Here is a 20,669-nt window from a genome sequence, read left to right on the forward strand (position 1 = left end):
CAGTCATTAAGTGAATCCAACCCGATTTTACGACCTTTTTTGCAGTAGTTATTAAGAGAATCACTGTGGTCATTAAGCGAACCAAGTGGTTGTTAAGCAAATCATGCAGTTCCCGATTGATTTTGCTTGACAGAAGCCGGCCTGGAAGGTCAAAAGTGGCGATCACGTAACCACAGGATACTGCAATAGTCATAAATGTGAACTGGTTGCCAAGCACCACAATCGTGATCACATGACTGTGGGGACAATGTGACAGTCATAAGTGTGAGCACTGGTTATAAGTCGGTTTTTTCATCACCATTATAAGTCTGAACTGGCACTAAACAAATAGTCATTAAGTGAGGAATACCTGTATGTTGTACCTTGTTTGTGTGTCATTACGAATTGCAAACAAATGCATCTGTATAAATAAAAGCTATTTTGTTTTCATTTCAGCAAACTTGCAGTCACCTACATGGCTCATAGACTAAATCAAATGCGAATGACAAGTGTTGATGATGATCCTCTGGTTACAAAGTAAGTGGCCCAGATTTCTTTTTTCGATTTATGTGATTTTTTACTGATATTCTAAACTGGATTTATATTTAATACTTAAATAATGTTTACTGTTCAGTTTATAGTGTGTAGAAAGAATGATTAAACTCTGTTAATGAAGGGGGGCGGATTTCTTAACTTTTGATATTCATAACATTTCTGACATTTGTATACATCTCATAAGTTCTGTAACTGTTAACATAACTCTCTGCTTTTTTCTTGACAATATGCTATTTGACTGGTATTCTATTTTATCTTATTTCTATCCTGCCTTTATTATTTTTATAAATAACTCAAGGCAGCAAACATACCAAATACTCCTTCCTCCTTCTATTTTCCCCACAACAACAACCCCGTGAGGTGGGTTGAGCTGAGAGGGAGTGACTGGCCCAAGGTCACCCAGCCGGCTTTCATGTCTAAGGCGGGACTAGAACTCACTGCTTCCTGGTTTCTAGCCCATCGCCTTAACCACTAATGCCAATATATTTGATTTAAGCCTTTTAAAAAGTACTGCTTTTTGTAAGCAACTTAAATCTTTTTAGAATATGTTACTTTTCAGACTTTTAAAGAGGGAAAGCAGTATTTATATTGCTAAGAAATCAGATGGGTGGGAAATTTACTCCCAATAGAATCAGTGGTGGAAGTCTTTTATATCCCTAAGTTATTCATGTGTGCATAATAGTATAAATATATGCTGTGCTATTTTGTTTTGATTTGATTTCAGGTATCCTAGCTTTATCTATACGGCCAATAAACCACATATTATACAACGACCAAATGAAAAAGAATCTATGATTACAAAATGGGCAGCCTGGATTTCTAAAGTCCAGTTATGTGGTTATTTGCTTAGTATTCTGGGATGGATTATGTGTATTACTTCAACAGCAGTTGACCAATGGAGAATATGGCATGTGGAAAATGAGGCAGGCATCCCTTCTGGCTTGGTATGGATTGGAATCTGGAGAATCTGTTATAAGCATGGTACGGATTCCAAAGACACGATTTTAAACTGTGAAGAATTCACTGAAGACTACAAGAATCTGCCCATAGAAATTTTCTTGGCTCAGGATCTCATGTCCTTGGCTTGCATCATGGGAGCAGTGGCAATAAGTTTCATGTCCTTTGCTTTATGGAATGTTTTCAAAACCATCACACAGAAAACTTTTTTGCTAACCTTTTTTAGTCTTGGAGGCATTCTGAACTTACTTTCAGGTATCATGGTCTTAATTCCAGTTTCCTGGAACCTGTATTCTGTCTTGCATAAAGCAGAAATTCAGTTTCCTGAAGTCTTCCAAATGCCTGTTTCTCCAAAGGCCCAGCAGGTTGGAGCTGCTATTTACATTGGGTATGTTGCTGCAGCTTTATTCCTGCTGAGTAGTTTTCTTATTCTTTGTATTAAATACAATTTGCAAATGAGTGAACAAAGTTTTTCAACATTAGCAAATAAACCAATAACTGCTGAAGTATCAAGGGAACTTTGTACAACCTGTGAGTCTTCTGTGGTGATTAACATGCAAAATAGAATGCGGTCTGAGCCCAGTGCTAATGAGTTGTCATCTGTAAGTAGTGCAGATATGAATAAATGTATTTCAAAATCAATTCAAAGTCAACTGGGTGAGAACATTAACTCTCATCCTATTATATTAGTTACTCCATGCAAATAAACGTAAACTGCTAATTTTATTATGATCATAACAAGTATCAGTTGGCCACCTATTTGGTAGTACCCTGTAAACTTTGCTGCAAATCTAATGGTCAGTTATACATTCCCACTGAAATGAATGAAAATCTGCATTAGCTGTTTCTGGGAGAGATTTGTATTACAAGAGTAATGCACATGGACTTGCTTTTAAGGTCTAGCTCCAGCAACAAATGCATGAATAGTGTCAATATATCCAAGATGAATAGCTAAATGGGAATCAACAGTAGACCCACTGGAGTCGCACAGGTAAAACTGGCAAAAATCATAATATTTCAAAATCTATCTTAAAAGAAATTCCCTGGCTAACTGAAAGGTCCCCAAATAGGCAAGTTTTTGAGATTTCCAAATCTTCTTATTTCACTAGATATTACAAAAAATACCGGACTGGTGAGGGAAGAGGGGAAAAGGGGTTGAACAGAATACTGAAATAATGAAGTCTGCACAGTCAGTTTAGTTGGAAGGAGACCAACATTTAAATTACAGTTGAACTGATGCTGATAAAAGGAAGCATGGAAATGTTGACCGAACATAAGATATTCCAAATGAGAAAAAAATTGTATTGAACAATATTGTATAGCATTGTATTGTTTAAATTGATTTTCTATTAAATTTTATATTTTTATACTGATATATATATATATATTGCATTGTAGAATATTGTTTTTTTATATTCTATTATTGACAATTACTACTGATTTGGGGCATTCCCTATTTTATTATTGTTTATTTTATTTACTGTATTGTATTATGGTTTCACTTTTCATTGAATAATCACAAAATAATTCATTATCTACTGTAACTTGTAATATAATAAACAAATACTGGAGATGAATTAGATGGTGTGTTACTTAACATGAATGAGATCTTTTTGTTTTCTTCTTTCCCCACTTCCAACCTTCTTGCCAGATGAAAAGATCTGAATATCTCAGAAGCTTGCATCTTTCTGTGTTGTCTGAATTGTCCTAAATCAGCTATTACTCTACAGTGGATTTTAATTCTAGCTAATATGACTTAATTTTGCTCTTTTGAAAATAATAGTAATAAATGAATTGCTAAATGAATCTGCTTAAATGAATTGGATTCAAATTGAATTTTTAATGATGGGAAACGAACGCCAGGCATCAATTCTGTGCCCTGTTTTAGTGGGTATTAGAAATGTTTGCTAGGAACATAACTCTGTGGTATTTAAACAGGATGGGTGATGACAAAATTAAGGGTTTGCCAATGTGTTCTGAAAATACTTTTGGAAAATAGTTTTATTATCATTTAGGAGATTGTCGGTGTTTCACAGGACATGAATGGAATATCTAATGTAAATAAATATGGCGGTGTAAATATTGTTTGTATTTATGCTTGTATTTATGCAGTGACCTTGCAGTCTTAAACTATTATTTTACTGTATGTATGTTATGATTATATATTAGTTTTTTTATTAAAAGTATTAAAAGTTAGAAACGTTTCAAACTGCTGTACTGAATATAATTTGGGGTTTTGTATATGCTTGTTTTTTAGAGAGTGTTAACTGATATTTTTATAATAGAAACTCTGAAGCCACAATCCTATAGCCTTAGTGTTCCATGAATCATAACACTTCTCAAGCTTCTTTTCTGAGTATGACCCCTGATAGCGCAGGAGAAATTCCAAACATCAGATTTACCTTATTGTCTCTCCGCTGGTCCCTTCAACTGCCTCTTTCTGATGTTGGAAAACACCAAAAGGAAATGTGAGTGGGCTCACCAAAGAAGGAGAAGTTGGGATCCAAAAGATGCAAATTCCTCCCAGCCCTCCAAATTATTCCTAATCAGGAATAAAAATTGGACTGTTGTAACATTCTGTCATATTCAAATCTTTGAAAAGGCCCATATTTATAATTATGGCATTCATAGAATCACAGAGTGATTGAGATGGAAGAGGGCTTATGGACACTGACTGCAGTTCACTATATGGTTTGGAATCCAGTTCAAAGTATTGCAACCAGTAGCTCTCCAGCTTGTTCTTAAATGTGTCAAATGCAAAAGAGCTAAGCATCTACCATGAAAATTACAGTAGTTCAATTCTTGAACTAATTTTATTGCTTTGAATGTTTTCCTAATATCCAGCAAGAATCTGCTGCTTTATAACTTAATACTGGTGTAGACTTTCACAGCCCGTATCTGTTGAGCAGGGTTGAGCTTCAGGGTTTAGTGGCTGTGGTTTAGACAGATGATTTCCTGACATTTCACCAGCATCTTCAAAGGCAAGGTGGTCTTAAGAGTGTTACTCCATATCTTGTACCATGGAATGCTGGAAAACAGGTCATTATCTGTTTCTGCGTGATGCCTCTTTAACAACTTGAAAAGTGTATCATGCCCCTATCAAGGCTACACATACTGATGTCAGTCAGTCAGTCAGTGTTTCCTGTTAAGACTTTCCAATCCCCCAATCATCCTTTTTTCTTCCTTGAATCTATTTTTGTTTCTCTACCTTTCTTGAAGAGTGGTACTCAAAACTGGACACAATACTGAAGGCGAGGTCCGACTAACACAGAATATAAGGGAACTATATACTTTCAATAATTTGGAAAGTATACTTAAATTAAACATGTATTTGTCTTTTTACCAAACTATGCCACACTGCTGATTAATATTTAACATGTCATCAACAACTATTCCAAAATCTGCTCATATGTTATGATTACTAATCCAGGCATGTCCTATTCTATGCTTGTACGTTTGATTTTTATTTCGTAAATAAAGAATTTTGCATTTCTATTACATTTAATTCTGTTATTGACAGCCGCTGTCACTAACCCACCAAGATCTTTTTGAATTTCATGTCTTTGGAGCAGGGGTTGGCCCAGCCTGCCACCTGTTTTTGTACAGCCTGCAAGCTAAGAATGGATGGGGAGGCAGGTGGCACATCACCAGGCACAAGTGTCAGCCAAGTTCCTGAGGTGAGTGCTGGGGCGTTCTGGGGGTGGTGGCCTATCAGCAGCATCCTTGTTGGCAGGTGGCACCGTCGAATGGCTGCCATGCTGCTTGGCCTGCAGACTTGCCAGCCATGCCTATGGAAGCAGAAAGTCTGCTTTCACCTGCTTTAGATTATTAGCTGTCCCATTCAGTTTTGTGTCTTATGCAATTTCATAAACTTTCTTCAAGCTCTTCATCAAAGTCATTAATAAAAACATAAAATCATAGAGAATTCAAGATACAAGTTTATTGCACTTCCACAACATCCTGAGCAAGTTATCTGATCCAAAAATGAAGTAGGATTTGTCAAGTAAGATTTGTTCTTGACATATCCAAGCTGACTTATGGTAATTACACCACTGTTTTCAAGGAACCCTGTCATGTTCGCCGTTTCAATGTCTTTGATACATCGTAATGTTTCGCATGTCATTAGCTGGATGTGTGTTTCATCTTTGGTGGGAGGATGGGAGTGGTTTATCTCTTGGCTGTGATTTTGGAATGTATTTGGGTTATCTCTTGTGTTCAAGGTTACTTTCCCAGGCTAGCAGGTCTGACGATTACCAGCACCTGGGACGGGCGGCGCTGCTGGTAGGGAGGCGGGGTATGTTTGCAACGAGGGTTTTAAGTTTGTATTTGGCGCGCTTTTGCTCATTCTCAGCTTTCTCTGTATTTGTCCTAAGTTCCCTAATAAATCAGATTTCATTTAGCAACCTCTTGTGAGTCTGAGTATTTGGGCTGGGCAACCATTACAAACCCTTTTTTAAATAATGATTTTATTAAATGTTACAATCGAAAAGAAAAAAAAATACAAACTAAGAAAAGAAAAGAAAAAAGAAAGTGCAGAAAAAAGATTGAAAGAAAAATAGAAAAGAAAGAAAAAATAAGAATATAGTAAAGAAATAGAAAAGAAATATAAAGAAATGACTTCCCCCCTTCATCACAACAAGGATAAACAATTTTAGTAACTTATCACCTTCTCTTAAAATACTGTATAACAAATGATCTCTTCTTCCCATATTTCATCTCTTATCTATAAACAAATATTTTTGGATTTGTTTTGGATACAAATACACACACTAATTCAGAGGAACTTAAAAATTAATATACAATTGAAACTTTTGGAATTGATGGACAAACAGCTGGAAAAAAGTCATGTAACATTGTTTTTATATATGTTAACTGCAGCAAGATTATCACATGCACAAAAGTGGAAATATTCAGCACTACCCACAATGAAGAAATGGATGATGAAACTTGCAGAGATGATTAAATTGACTTCCTTGATTAGAGAAAAGACAATACCTACATTTATTGCTGACTGGAAACCCCTTATAGACTCTTTGCATGAAACAGAAAAAAACGAACTTATTATTTTATTTTATTTATTTATTTATTTATTCAATTTGTCCCCGCCCATCTTCTCCCATTGGGGGACTCTGGGAGTTTACAATAATCGATTAAAACAACAACCATACAATAAAATAAAATATACAAATATAAAATTATTCTAATAAATAAATATAAATCAGAGAAAAAGTAAAAAAAGTCCAAGTGGCAAGAGAATTTAAAATGGTCCATATGTGGGAGGAGTGGTCTATAGCAGTGATCCCCATGTAGATCTATTCCCCTCTCCACCCCAAGCGGGGTGGCAGAGCCAGGTCTTCAGACTCCTCTGGAAGGCCAGGAGCGATGGGGCAGCATGTTCCACAGGGTGGGAGCTACTGCACAGAAGGCCCGCTTCCTAGACCCTGCCTGACGAAATTCTCTTGCAGACAGAGTCCACAGCATGCCCTCTCTGCACAATCAGGTGGGGCAGGCTGATGTAATGGGGACGAGGTGGTCTCTCAAGTAACCTGGCCCCATGCCATGTCAGGCTTTAAAGGTGATAACCAAAACCTTGAATTGGACCTGGAAGCAAACTGGTACCCAATGCAGCCTCTGCAGCAGCAGTGTTACATGTGCCCTTCTAGGGGCACCAAAAAGAGCTCACATGGCTACATTCTGGACCAGCTGAAGCTTCTGGATACTTTTCAAGGGTAGCCCCATGTAGAGACCCATTTCTGAAAGCAGAAGTGTGATTAGTTCATGAAGTTTAGAAGGCCTTCTCTTTAACTCATTACAAAGAGGTGTATAGTTAGCATTATTAACACCTGTAATTTTAAAAAAAGTTAACAGATTAGTGCATGATAGAAAGATAATACCCAAATATCAGTAATTTTCCTACCATTATTATTACTGTTATTATTTTCCACTTATGTCAGTCACTTTATATAGCTGCCCAGCTCACTGACAGACACTCTGGGTGGCTAACAAAAATTTAAACATCAATAAAGAGAACCAAATAAAGCATAATAGTATACATAGATAGTGGCAGCTGAGGACAGCAATAGTTGCAGCCGTAGCAGCCATCCCATGGGTCCCTTGATCTCCTGATCCCTATGTCTGGGAAAACAGCCACGTTTTTAAGGCTTTATGGAATACAAGCAGAGTTGTGCCAGCCAGATCCAAGGGATATGGTATTCAAGAAGGCAGCCACTGGAACAGAAAAGGCTTGCTTCCTGGGTCCCATCAGATGAAGTTCCCTAATAAATAGGAACCAGAGCATGTCTTTTCAATTGGACCTAGTGGGCAGGTAGAAATATAAGAGACAGGTGGTCCTGTAAGTAACCAGACTTCATGCATAGCATGCTTTGTAGGTGACGACAAAGTGAATTGCACCCAGAATGACACTGGAAGCCGGTGCAGCTCATGGAACAGAGGTGCAACATGAGTGTGCTGGAGTGAAGCTGTAACTGCCTGCACCTCTGCATTCTGAACCAGCTGAAGCTCCTAGATGCTCTTCAAGGCCAGCCCCGTATACAGCTGTGTCATTTGGGAGGTGAACAAGGCATGAGTGTCTGTGAGCAATGCCTCCCAGTCCAGGAAGGGGAACAATTGGTGTATAAGTTGTAGCTGCACAAAAGCTCTGCTGGCATGGCTGCCAATTGTTATAGTAGCTGCAAATCCAGGAGAGCCCCCAAATTGCTCATTTGTTCTATTTGAGGTAGTGCCATTCCATCTATAACAAAGATGCAAATCACCAGATCTGGAAGGCCCTAAAACCCAGAACTAGTCAATCTTGCTAGGATTAAATTAAGCCTTTTCTTTCCCACCAGGCACCTACAGCTTCCAGACACTAAAAAATTACCCCAACAGCATCATTTAGTGCATGTTAAGATATATAACTGAATATCATCAGCATACTGATGATTCTTTGACCCATGCCAGCAGATGACCTCACCCTCAGCTTCATGTAGATATTAAACAGAAATAGGAAATATGTAAGCATGCCACAAATAAGTGGCCTCGGGCTACATCTCTCTTCCCTCCCCCATCATCACTGACTGGAACCAACCCTAGAAGAAGGAGAACAACAACCATAACACTGTGCCCCCAATCCCAACTCCCTGAGCCAATCCAGAAAGATACCATGATTGATAGTATCAAAAGCTGCTGAAAAGTCAAGAAGACCGAGGATAGATGCACCATCCCCATCCTGCTCCCAGCAGATGTTATCCACAAGCTGTCAGTGCTGTCTAGGTTCCATAACCTGGCCTGAATCCTGACTGAAAGGATCCATATAATCTGCTTCCTCCAGGGTTCTCTGGAGCTGCAGTGTGACCACCTTCTCAACAACCTTCCCTACAAAGGGAAGATTGGACACAGGATAAATATTGTCTAATATGGTTGGGTCTGGTGATGGTTTCTTGAGAAGAGACTGGACCACAGACTCCGTCAGCAATGGTGGAACATACTCCTTTCTCAAGGATGAATTTATTACTACTTTAACCTAGCCACACATCACCTCTCAGGTAGCCTTAGCTAGCCAAATGGGACATGAATCTAATAACCAGGTGGCCAAACTTACAGTTCCCAAATCCCGTCCATTTCCTCAGGTTCAATAGGACCAAACTCTAACAAAGGAAGACCATACATCTGCCAAAACCATATGATTTGCCTCAAGGCTAGAGTCCAGCTTGGAGTGAATCTGAGTGACTTCACCACCACATGCTTCACAGCAGTCCTCCATATCAACTTATGGCTCCTCCTTCCCCAAAAGAGACCAGGTCCCTCTAAACAGGACCACAGGACAGCTATAATAATGATCTATAAATCAGTTTTCTAAATCAATATTTCCCATCCTGGGTATGTGTCAGTATATAAACTCTTGGCTGGGGCTTACAAGCAATAGGATGGTGGCCTGCAAGGTAGTCTCTATAGTAAAGACACTAGCTTAAAAAGAATAGCACAAGTATGCTTGGGATAAATTGGGCTTTGATTGTGTTCATGATCAAAAATCTGCCTCAGCTTACTAGTACTATACTTACTGTTTGACCAGTGCCATCTGGTGATGACCACAGTATGCAGAAGATTGCAGTTTGGAATGTAAGGGGAGTTAAATGGTAAGGAGTATGAATTAACAAATAAATGAAATGAATCAATGAATGAATGAAGTTAAAGCATCAAACTGTATCAATACAGGGACCATAACCAGTTTTAAAATAAACATTCATTTCTTATTGTCCTGTTGATCTTTGGTATCTTCTATTGGTAATGCCTTCTTACAGCTAAAGGTTTTACACTTTGACTGTCACCCCTACAAGACAGATCAGGTCAGAAACCAACTCCACAGGAAGACTAGAACTATCTGCCTGCCCAGCACTTAAGGAATACTTCTATCCTTTCGGTTTACAGAATGGTTTCTGATTATTTGCTTCAAGGCCATCTCCTGGCTGTCTACACTGACAGAAGGACTAGAGAAGGCTACTCTGAAGTCTGGGCATTGAAGATGGGGAAGCTCTGTGTTTAGTTATACTTCGGCATTTTGTTTCCTTTTTATCAAGCATTCATCAATGTTTTATAGAGTTTCAGTGTGAATTTTCATAATTTTATTATTAAACAGGATGCTTATTATATAGTTCTCATTTTACAGATACATATAGATTTTACAGATATGTGTATCCCACCTAAAAATTGGAATAAACAGGCTAAATTTATCTATTTTAAGCACAGTTTAAACAGATGATTTTAAATTTGCACTCAAATGAAATCTCTGGGCTAATTGGAAAGAGAGGGAATTCCTTAGGAATGTCCATTAAATAAGAAACCACATCATTCTGTGACCTAAATCAACACAGAAATTTGGGGCATGGCACATGGAGTCTGTTGTATAAAGATCCCCTAAATTGAGGTTTCACTAGTTGTAGACTTCAGCAAGTTGCTAAACCCTATTTAGGCATGTAAGAAAATTTGGTAAACTATGTGCCCTGACAACATTGCTGAATTGTGATGCTTCTGAATAATGTTGAATGTTCTGTATGCCTGTTTGTAGTAGGAAAACCTTTGTGCATGTAATAGTATGTATGTTAACTTCATGCAAATCAAGATCTTGCGTTATCAGGGAACATGTTCATGGGGAAGTTAAGATACATACAGTCATAAGCAGTGACACTTTTTCTTCTCCAGATGTTTTTGTTTTAACTACAGACTATCTGAATGGGGGAGAAGGCCAAATTTCACTTATTAGCTCAGCCAGGTATCAGGTAAAAAGAAGTAGAATTTTGAGGCTTTTAATACTGAAGTATTTTTGCAATTCATCTTAAATAATAAATGTATTGCTTTAATTATTGCACATCTTTTGCCACCATATAAACATTCCCCATCTTTATTATTTCTTCAACCAACTGCTCTCTTTTACATTTGCCATTAATTCCTAGTCAGGAGAATCAAAAATTTAAAAATATTTTATTAAAAATGCTGTAGTGTTTACTACAAGAAAAATACTTCTCCTGTACATTTAAAAAATGCTTTCAAATTATTTTGATTATTATTGAAAATTACTAGAGCTTTAAAAATTATTAGTTTATTTGACCTGTGTCCAGGCCCTCTTAGAAATGGAAAGAGGTCTATGATATACCTGTTGAGATTCTAGTCATAAGAAAACTAAAAAGTGGTGAGAAATGAAAATGAGGCATACAAAAACAAAAAGAGACATCTTTTAAATACTGAGTAAAACAATGAGCAAAGTGCATTGGAAGTCGTATCTGAAGTGAGACTCAAGCCAAGTGTCTCTTCTTACCTATCTTCTGAGAGAAAATTTGTTTGCATGTGATATCCCTTTCCGTTTCACATAACTGATTCACCCTTACATTTAAATTCCTTGTATTATAAGCAAAAAAGATATTTTTCCTCTTTATTTTTAAAGTATTTGTTATAGGACTGTTATAGAACATTTCCTTAAAATCATATAGTATAAAAATAGAAACAAAAATGAGGTCTTTCACGGAGATCTGTAAGAATGAAGAGAGCTTGAAAAAAGTACACATCTTCAACATCTTGTGGTAAGAATTTATTTATTTATTTATTTATCCATTTATTCACCACCCATCTCTCCCCTACGGGGGGATTCTGGGCGGAATCAAGTAGTTAATGCAGCTAATGCTACATTTATGATAGTGAAAAAGCAAAAAGGTTTATCTTTATTTTAAATATTGATTTTATTTTAAATGTATTTTAAACATTTAAACTAGATCTTTGGGATATTTTGAAAAGAAACAAAAACAAGAGTTTCCCAAGGAATCTGGCAACAAGAATGTTTGGGTCAACATTCCAAGAATCTGAAGTTGTAAAGCAACCAATAAAAAGCAACATAGGTAGTCATGCAGTCATAATAGCTTGAGAATGTTTTCTTTTAGTCCAAAAGATGTCAGAAGACTACCATATTATGAACAAAATTCCTGATATTTTGAGATATCAAAAGAGATATCTCTTTTGAGATAGGAGAACAACTGCTCTACTAAGGAGACCACTATCTCAAAATAATTATTTTGTTGAAAGCTTGACCAGGCTGCAATCACTATTTAATTTTTTTTTACCTCATATGTATTTTTTTCATATTTTTATGACTCATGACTTAAGCTCACTTGCCTTGAAGAGTGTTGAACCACTGACCACAGCACTGGAATACAAAACTCCGAATTTAGGAGATAGGATTGTGTGAGCTATTAATCAACAAGGCAGGTACATAGGAATGAAAGCTACAATGGTGAGAATACAGTTGGTATCATTACTATACAGTAATTTGGGGACTTCATCATAATTTCACTTCTGACACCTATACAATGATACGATTCAAGTTTGCCTCAAAAGGTCAGTGATGCAGTTTGACTACGGCTGTGTAATTCTGTGGGTTGTTCTAGGCCGCAGGTACACAGAAACTGGTGAAATCAGGATTACTATGGGAATCTGAAAACATTACCCATGCACGAACTTCTATATATATCCAACATGAAAGCAATAGATGCTAATATATCAACTGCTTTTACTTTCCTCGTTAGGAGTCTGATATCCTTTGCATTCTTACACTTAATTAACAGAAATTCTATTAGGTATATAAGATTTCTTGGAAGAAGCAGGTGTGAAAGCTGCATTTTCCCAAATGATGGGGGTTGACCCAGTTGGTATGATTGTGGTGGTGCCGCATTATTTGATAAGAAGATTTGACTGATCAATGGCTGGCTAGCTTAATGGATGTATAAGAATAAATGTATAAGTACAGGATAACCACAAAAAATTACATTCTTTGCTTCAGGTACAATATAAAATTTATGCCGTCATTTCCTCTGGTAGATCACTGGTACTTAAATCCCCAGAGAGTTACAATTTAATTAAACTCAAGCTGCTGCTTCTCCAAATCCCTCTGCATCCTTTTTGTACTGGGCATCTGCCCTGGAGCCTTGTACTTCCTGTCCTTCTGCCTGGTTACTCTGAATAATTCCTTTGGAGTTGGTCAGCACGTCTTACCTATGAAGGCCAAGCATTGGTCATTCCACTCAGTGACAGTTACACTGATGACACATTGCCCATCATGGTATTGGTCAAATGAGCTTTCACCCAGCACTTTAGTAATGTCAACCAAATCTAGACTAGTTACCAGTTTAGTTATACACTATTAACTGTAAGACCAGTACCATTACTGTAGCTCTCTGACTAGAAATGGCCATCTGCCCTACCTAGAAAGTATGTTGCAGAAACAGTAATGAAGTGCTACTTCAAGGATTTTTCCCCTTTATTTTCTCCCCAGCTCTAATTTCTTTCCATAAAACATAAAATTCCTTTCACAATAGAGTAGAAAACGTCATTTTCTGCTCCAGTGAACAGAAACATTTTTTAAAAAAAAAATCCAGAAGCAGAATCCTGGAAGCTATACTGAATTTCTAAAAAGATTTCCAATGATAACCTTCCTTCCTCTCTCCACATGCAGAGACAAAGGAATGTTTACCACAGGAAAGAAATTGCATCATAGTTTTAACACCGAGAGAATGTTAGAGCAGGTTTGTTGCAGTTGTTAAGGCGCCAGGCTAGAAACCAGGAGATTTTGAGAGTTCTAGTCCCGCCTGAGGCATGAAAGCCGGCTGGGTGACCTTGAGCCAGTCACTCTCTCAGCCCAACCCACTTCACAGGGCTGTTGTTGTTGTGGGGAAAACAGGAGGAGGAAGGAGTATTAGGTATGTTTGCTGCCTTGAGTTATTTTTAAAAATAATAAAGACGGGATAAAAAAATCTAAAAAACAACAACACTGCTCTGTTTTTGCAAATTTCATTAGTTATGCCCTATTTCCCATGTACCATGTTTCATGGAGCTGAAGTTAAAAGTTTTACTCTTATGAAAGATATCTTTCGTGAAACGAATAGCAGAATGTTAGCAACCAATTCTCTCTCTCTCTCTTTCTCTCATATGTATGTATACATACATACATACACACACAAAGCTACAAACACATATTCACACACCATATATATAAAGAACCAATATAGTAATACAGACATTCCCATTTTAAAAAGTTGGCAATGTACAGTATGATTATTACCTCCAATAGCTATTTGCAAAATATTCAAGTTAGCATATCTGTATTGTATGATCAACTATGGTTAACAGTCTTACAAAAAGATGTGGCTTCCGGCTTTAAACTGCAAGGATATACAGCAATTTCAACTATCAATTTCTTACTCTATATTAAACCCAAAACACCACATTATTTCTATAAATCAATCCACTGTAACACAATAAAAATCACTAAGTACAGTTACTTCTCCCCCTTATACTAAAATAAAAAGAGAAAATTTCAGATAGACTTTAACCCTCTTTCTCCCGTCCAAAAAATAAAACATATATAATTAAACTATTCCTACCACTATTGTATACATTTCTGACTACTATAATAAGAATCAAATTAAAAAGCTTAAGTTATCTACTGTTATACTTAATACTACAACAATGTTAATGCTAATAACCTGACCAACATTCTTTAACCCTAATACAACAATTTTAATAAATTTAATCTTAAATCCATAAAAAACCAATTCAAGACATTAAATCCAAATCTTTAAAGGCAAATAACATCAGCCAAATCCTTAAAGCACACCAGATAAAACATTTTCAATCCTTATCCCACTTCATAATAAACCAGAGCAGTTATGTATGTCCCCGGTATGCTCAGAACTTCCCTTTTAGAAAGGTCAGCCAGCCCAACTTTTTTTTCTTTTTGTGTTTTTGCACTTTTGGTAGGGTTTTTTTTTTTTTTTGGTAGTTTGTTGTTTTCTTGTAGTTTTTACTTTTCTTCTTAAACTTAATACAATTTATTACAAAAAAAGAACTATGGTTAACAGCCGTTCAAAAAATAATACCTAAATATAATTTCTGCTCAAAATACTAAAAAAAAAAATAATTGTTCCCAGGTAAGCAATGAAACTTCATCTGACAAGGCCAAGTAAGATCTGAAACCCAAGGCCGGGCAAAACATATTGTCAGTGCCGAAGAAAGAGAAGTGGAATGTCCCATGGTATGGTCTCAAGCATATTATCCCACTTAATGTCTTTATCATAATATTTTTAGTCCTTTTTCATAAACTTACGCTTAGGTACCTTGAATAGAGCACTCCATGTTACAATATTTTGTTCCAAGGCCCCTAGTAAATTCTAGGAAGCACTTTTTGCTATGATGGTTGATGTTTGTGTGTGTGTGTGTGTATGCATGCATGCATGCATGCATGCGTGCACTTATGTGTATATATATGTATAATTTATTTAGCTGGTATTCTGAGCTGTGGTCTCATTGGTTATGTCTAAGAAACATGGACCAATAAGACCATGTAAAGAAAAGTAGAGTAGTACCAGGCATGTATGCTTTTTGTAAAAATGGTCTTGTAAAAGTGACTTGCCACCTTAGGCTTTACCTCTTATATAACATAATGACACAACCTATAGAAGTCGATAATAAAAGGAAAACCTTTGGTGGATGGGTTTGCTGCTGTAGATCTTGAAAGAGTTCACAGAATAATTTGCTTTTCTCAGTTCTCCATCTCTGAATTCTTTGAATGATCCAAAATGAACTTGCCATCAATAGAACTCTGGATATGGCTTGGGATAGAATAGAATTACTTGGGATCAAATAGTGTGTTATTAACACAGTACGTTTGCATGTATGCTTCTAGCCGTCATGGCAATTCTTTAAAAAGCCATTCCATGTCTATAAAAATTAATTTGTGACATCATTAAGAAATAAATTGTCTTAATCATTTACTAGGACCTAAATATTACAAGATGATTCCCAGTGAAAATTACAGTCCTCATCTAGTGTGTGTGTGTGTGTGTGTGTGTACTGTATATATATAAATACATAAAATGAACATAGTTTCATGGTAGAGAATAAACTTTACAGCCAGACAATCCCATGTTTAACTTCTGGTATCTTAGGTAAAATTTGGAAAGGCTTCTCTTGAACCCTTGAAAACTATACTATTCCACACAGACCTGCTGAATATATGGAACTTTTCTTTGATTCAATGTAGATAAATGTCCTATGTCCTCGCCATCTCTATTAAAGCTAAGGACGCTTTACTGTTGGAAGGTCATGCATTTGAATTATACACTTGACTCCCTTAGCAGTTGTCATGAGAAAACTCTTAAGAATAAGCAGGACAGATTAAAACCAGGAAAACTGGGCAGGTCTCAGCCCACCAACGAAGGCTTTGTAACTTTTCCTAATAAGATGGAATAAATAACCAGGTCAGCTGACTGGACCTGGTCCAGAACCTGGAATTATTTCAGTACCAAGGAAATAGTCTAAATTATAGTGCACTGTTTGGGTAGTTAGCCATACATATAAGTGAAGATTCACCATTCTAACATCTTTTGAAAGAAATAAATGAAGCTATAAAGTCAAGATATAATTGAGATGTAGTAAATTTTACTGAAAGAAAATGAGCTAACTATTAATAATAGAATTTTTCTTTGTGAAGCACAATGTTTAATTCTCTTCTGCCTAAACGAATTAATAATGGACTGTATTTAGGATTTTCATAAATTTGATGTTTTTATTTTATTTATCAGACACCCAATAATAGTTTCTGGGTGTTGATAAAAAAATGGTTAGAACGACTAATACAATAACATAACAATATTAATTAGAACATTTTAAAAAGAAGTCATTCTAGAACACAGAAATAGATATTCAAAGCATTATGAGCAAAGTTCAGTTGGTGCTATTTCAAGCTACTGAATAGATCTGTGATAGTATTAGGAATAATTGTACATGATTTTAGCACTTGTACTGGTTAGAAATGTGGTAAATGGGAGTAAAATATTAAAGAATTACAACAATTATTCATCAAATATTTTTCAGCACTCTTCAATTTTATGTTTCTTGAACCATATCCACAAATGACACTTGAGGCACAAATGGCAATTGAGACAGTGTATTGTCTGCACCTAATTGGATTTTCAACTGGATGTACAGGCTTCCTCTTCTTGCTGATTACATTAAAGCACACAGACTGGAGGTTGTGGTTTGTTGACAAAACTAGCCGTTATAGGGCTGGTGTTACTCGGGTGGGAATATGGAAGATCTGCTTTCCTCCTAATTTAAAAGAGTCCGATAACTACACTTTAGTCTGCTGTCATGATTTTGAATTTTATGAAAAATTCTTCCCAGTAGAAATGAAGCTTGGTCAGATCTTGATGTTCATTGGCTCATTCCTTGCATTTTGTGGACTGCTTTTTGCATTTTTAATTCCATGGAACGTTTTTTATCAAAGACATAATCACACTAATTGGCTGCCTTTAATTGGAGGCATCTTTTATGTGGTTTCTAGCATCTGTGTCTTTGTTCCCATTAGCTGGAATGTCTATTCTGTATTAAGAAATGAAAGCATTCCTTTTCCTTCTTCTTTTCATCTGCCCGCAAGGCCCACTGCACAAAGAAATGGGGGTGCTATTTATTTAGGATTTATGTCAGGTGTTCTGTTATTCATGAGTGGGTTTTGTGTAATATTTAAGACAATTCTCATGAGAACAATTAGAATTAGAACAATTAGAGTTATACCTGTATAGAAGAGAATCACCTTCTAAATTACTATGCTTTAATAATTGAAGAAAGTCTCTGAGGTCATATTTAGACCATTTTACATTCAAAAATACAATAAATATAATGAATGAGTTAAATAAGTTACCTAGACCTTTTAAACAGCAATCAAACCATTTAATCAGTTTTGATAATCTGAAGGACTTATATTGCTGTGCAATTAACAGTTCTTATGTATACTGACTACAATTAATAAAGGTATTTATAAACAAATGTTGATTTGTCTTATCCTTTCAAAAAATCAATTAAGCTTTGGGTCTGAATGCAGAATCAAATATATGAAGTAAAAAATGCACTGGTAATTTATTTCAGTATTTAAACTGTGCATGCCTCCAAATACAACTTAGATCTAAAAAAGAAAGTTTTTTTTAAAAAAAATCAGAGACAGTTTCTTTAAATGGTTATACAGTATAGCAAAGAAGAGTCCTATATCCGAGTTCCAGTAGTAGAGAAGAATAGAAAGTAGGAATGATAATGTTTACATACACTCCTGTGTGTGTGTGTGTGTGTGTGTGTATCTTATTATACTGTTATACTGTTATGTATGTATTCATATACCAAAAACAAATTTAAAAACCCAAACAAGTTTCCCTCCACATTTATATGCATATGTTGTATCCATTGCATGTTAACAATGTAAATTATAACATAAGCAAGTTATAGCTTTGAGCCTTGCTATTTTCTTCTTATCACTAAAACCTAGGCTTTGTTTTCATATACACACATACACACTTCGGCACTCTTTGTGTACACCATCTAATACCTGCCTACAACAACCAAGTTAACAGTCAGCAGTAGTGACTGCACATTTCTGTGGGATACAAAAGCAGGGCTGTAAAAACCTTGCAAAGCCAATTTGAAAATTGATAATCCATGGAAATTATGGTGGTGGTGGATTAGGGCCAAGGATATACAGGTTCATGGGAAACATCCTTATAACATTCTGAACTTTTAAAAGAAAGATGCTCAAGAATGTTAGAATCAGGATAGTACAGTTCTGTTTCTTATCCAAACAACTTCAGGAGAAGAAAATGAGCAAACAAATATAAATAGAGAAAACAAACAAACATTGTGTCATGCTCCCCGATCAAATGTTCCCAAAACATCTTATTGTACTCGCATACATTGTGGTGCAATGCGTGTCAACCTGCGAGTCGACCAGCCAGGAGAGGGAGCATGGGTGGAGTGTGAATCATCTTGTTTGGACTATCTTCCAGCACCAAGGTCATCCATGGAGAACCATTACAGCCATCTGCTGGCATGAGAAGGAGGAGGCACATACCAAAGGGGGCAATGGGGGGAATTTGGCTTTACTGATAATTTTTAATTGTAGAAACACGCAGGAATTTTCATTACCAATTTTTTCTCTGTACTGAATGCTTTGCACCATTAAAATAGATTTATAAGCAAAAGCTTATGAGTCGTAATTAAATGGGAAGACAAGTGTTCCAGTCATCACACACTGATACTTCACAGAATTCTTAACAAATTGCTCTGTTCAAGTTTTTTAAAGAGGTATATCCCATCCTCTGATTTGCTATTTGCAATGCCAATAGGGATATCATAAACACATTAAAAATCTCCAGTGCTAAGATTGTCTTCTCTATGCTAAACAAATCTGTGCTATCACAACATGGCCTTTAAAAAAGCAGAGCAGTCAAGGGCTCTACTTGTATGCCCAGATATTTTTCTAATTCTTTACTAAGGCTAGGAAATTGTGTCAAACTAGTTTTTATTTGGAAGCTCTCTAGGTTTTTTAATTTTGCAAGAACTCCCTCCACACGGCTAATAACATGTAAGACTCAGTGGATTCTTCACACAATATTTGGTCTGGATTGGCTATGAAAAGCTCTTTAGGAGATAAAACAGTAGATCTCAACTAAGATCTACAAAAGGACTTAAGCTTCGCTCCAAAAACCTAACCACAAAATTTATATGCCGCCCGACTCCCAGCGACTATGGATTACAATTGTTAAAAACTTTTACAAAAGTACCCAAACAAAAATAACACAAGACAAGAGAACAATGATGGTAAGGAAAACAAACCCGGGGGGGAAGCAAAAGGGAGAAAAGGGGCCTAATTCACCCTTGCCAAAGACCTGGGAAAAGAGCCAGGTCTTTAGGGCCTTTCAAAATACCAATAGGATGGAAGCCATTTGAATTTTGGGGGCAACCTCATTCCAGAGGGCAGGCAATGCTACAAGAGAAGGCAAGCTTCTGGGGTCCTGGTAGGTGGCATTGTTTAATCAATGGAACCCGGAGCACACTAATCCTGCCAGATTGAACCAGCCAGGCAGATACTATGGGAATAAGGTAGTCCTTCAAGTAACCAGACCCAATGCCATGTAGGGCTTTATAGGTAGTGTCCAGCACCATGAATTGCACTCAGAATCAAACTAACAGCCATTAGAAAGATTCAATGTTCTGTCTTCAGTTCTTGTGGAACAGAGATTCATGGCGTACCTAAACAAGTTCATATAGTCCCATTTTCTTTGGAAGAAATAAAATTAATAACACATATCCTTCTTTTCTTTTATTTAAATTGGCATAAATATTTAACTGCATCTTTTAAAATCGCAGCAAAACAGATACCAACCCTATTCTTCCCTTTGGAGGAGATTACTTCTAAAAAATAACTAAATTCTGCTCAAATGCCCTTGCTGTTCATCAGAAAAATAGCATAGTCTCTCTCATCTTGAATGTTAGGAACACAGAAGGCAGAATTTTAAACTATCGTTTTATGATTTTACAATGTTGTCAGTGATAGCAAACAAATTTACATTCATTAATTCATGCTTATCTTTCTAGGGCTATCACTTAAGTAGCTTAAAATTGTTATAACCATCAATGTATTTTACCATTTCTGCATTTTAGTAATTTTCTAAATAAGTTTTGGTGTCTTTTACACTTTCAGAATTTATCATTTTTATTTTTTACAATGTTTTCTTAATTGTTTTAAAATTATACGTAACTTTGGTCTTTGACCATAACAGAAGTAACTAATATTTAACTAATATTTAATAATT

At 36.2% G+C, this 20,669-nt stretch overlaps 1 protein-coding gene across 1 annotated transcript; it reads left to right on the plus strand.

Annotated features, from left to right (window-relative positions):
* The first annotated feature begins 454 nt into the window (after positions 1–454).
* On the plus strand, positions 455–3,817 carry CLDN34 (claudin 34). Its single transcript, XM_063304320.1, has 3 exons — positions 455–516; positions 1,259–2,093; positions 3,749–3,817. Exons 1-3 carry the CDS (start codon positions 455–457, stop codon positions 3,815–3,817), a joined length of 966 nt encoding a protein of 321 aa, XP_063160390.1.
* The last annotated feature ends 16,852 nt before the right edge of the window (positions 3,818–20,669 follow it).

This window comes from Candoia aspera, chromosome 5 (assembly GCF_035149785.1).
Source record: "Candoia aspera isolate rCanAsp1 chromosome 5, rCanAsp1.hap2, whole genome shotgun sequence".
Lineage (NCBI taxonomy): Eukaryota > Metazoa > Chordata > Lepidosauria > Squamata > Boidae > Candoia > Candoia aspera.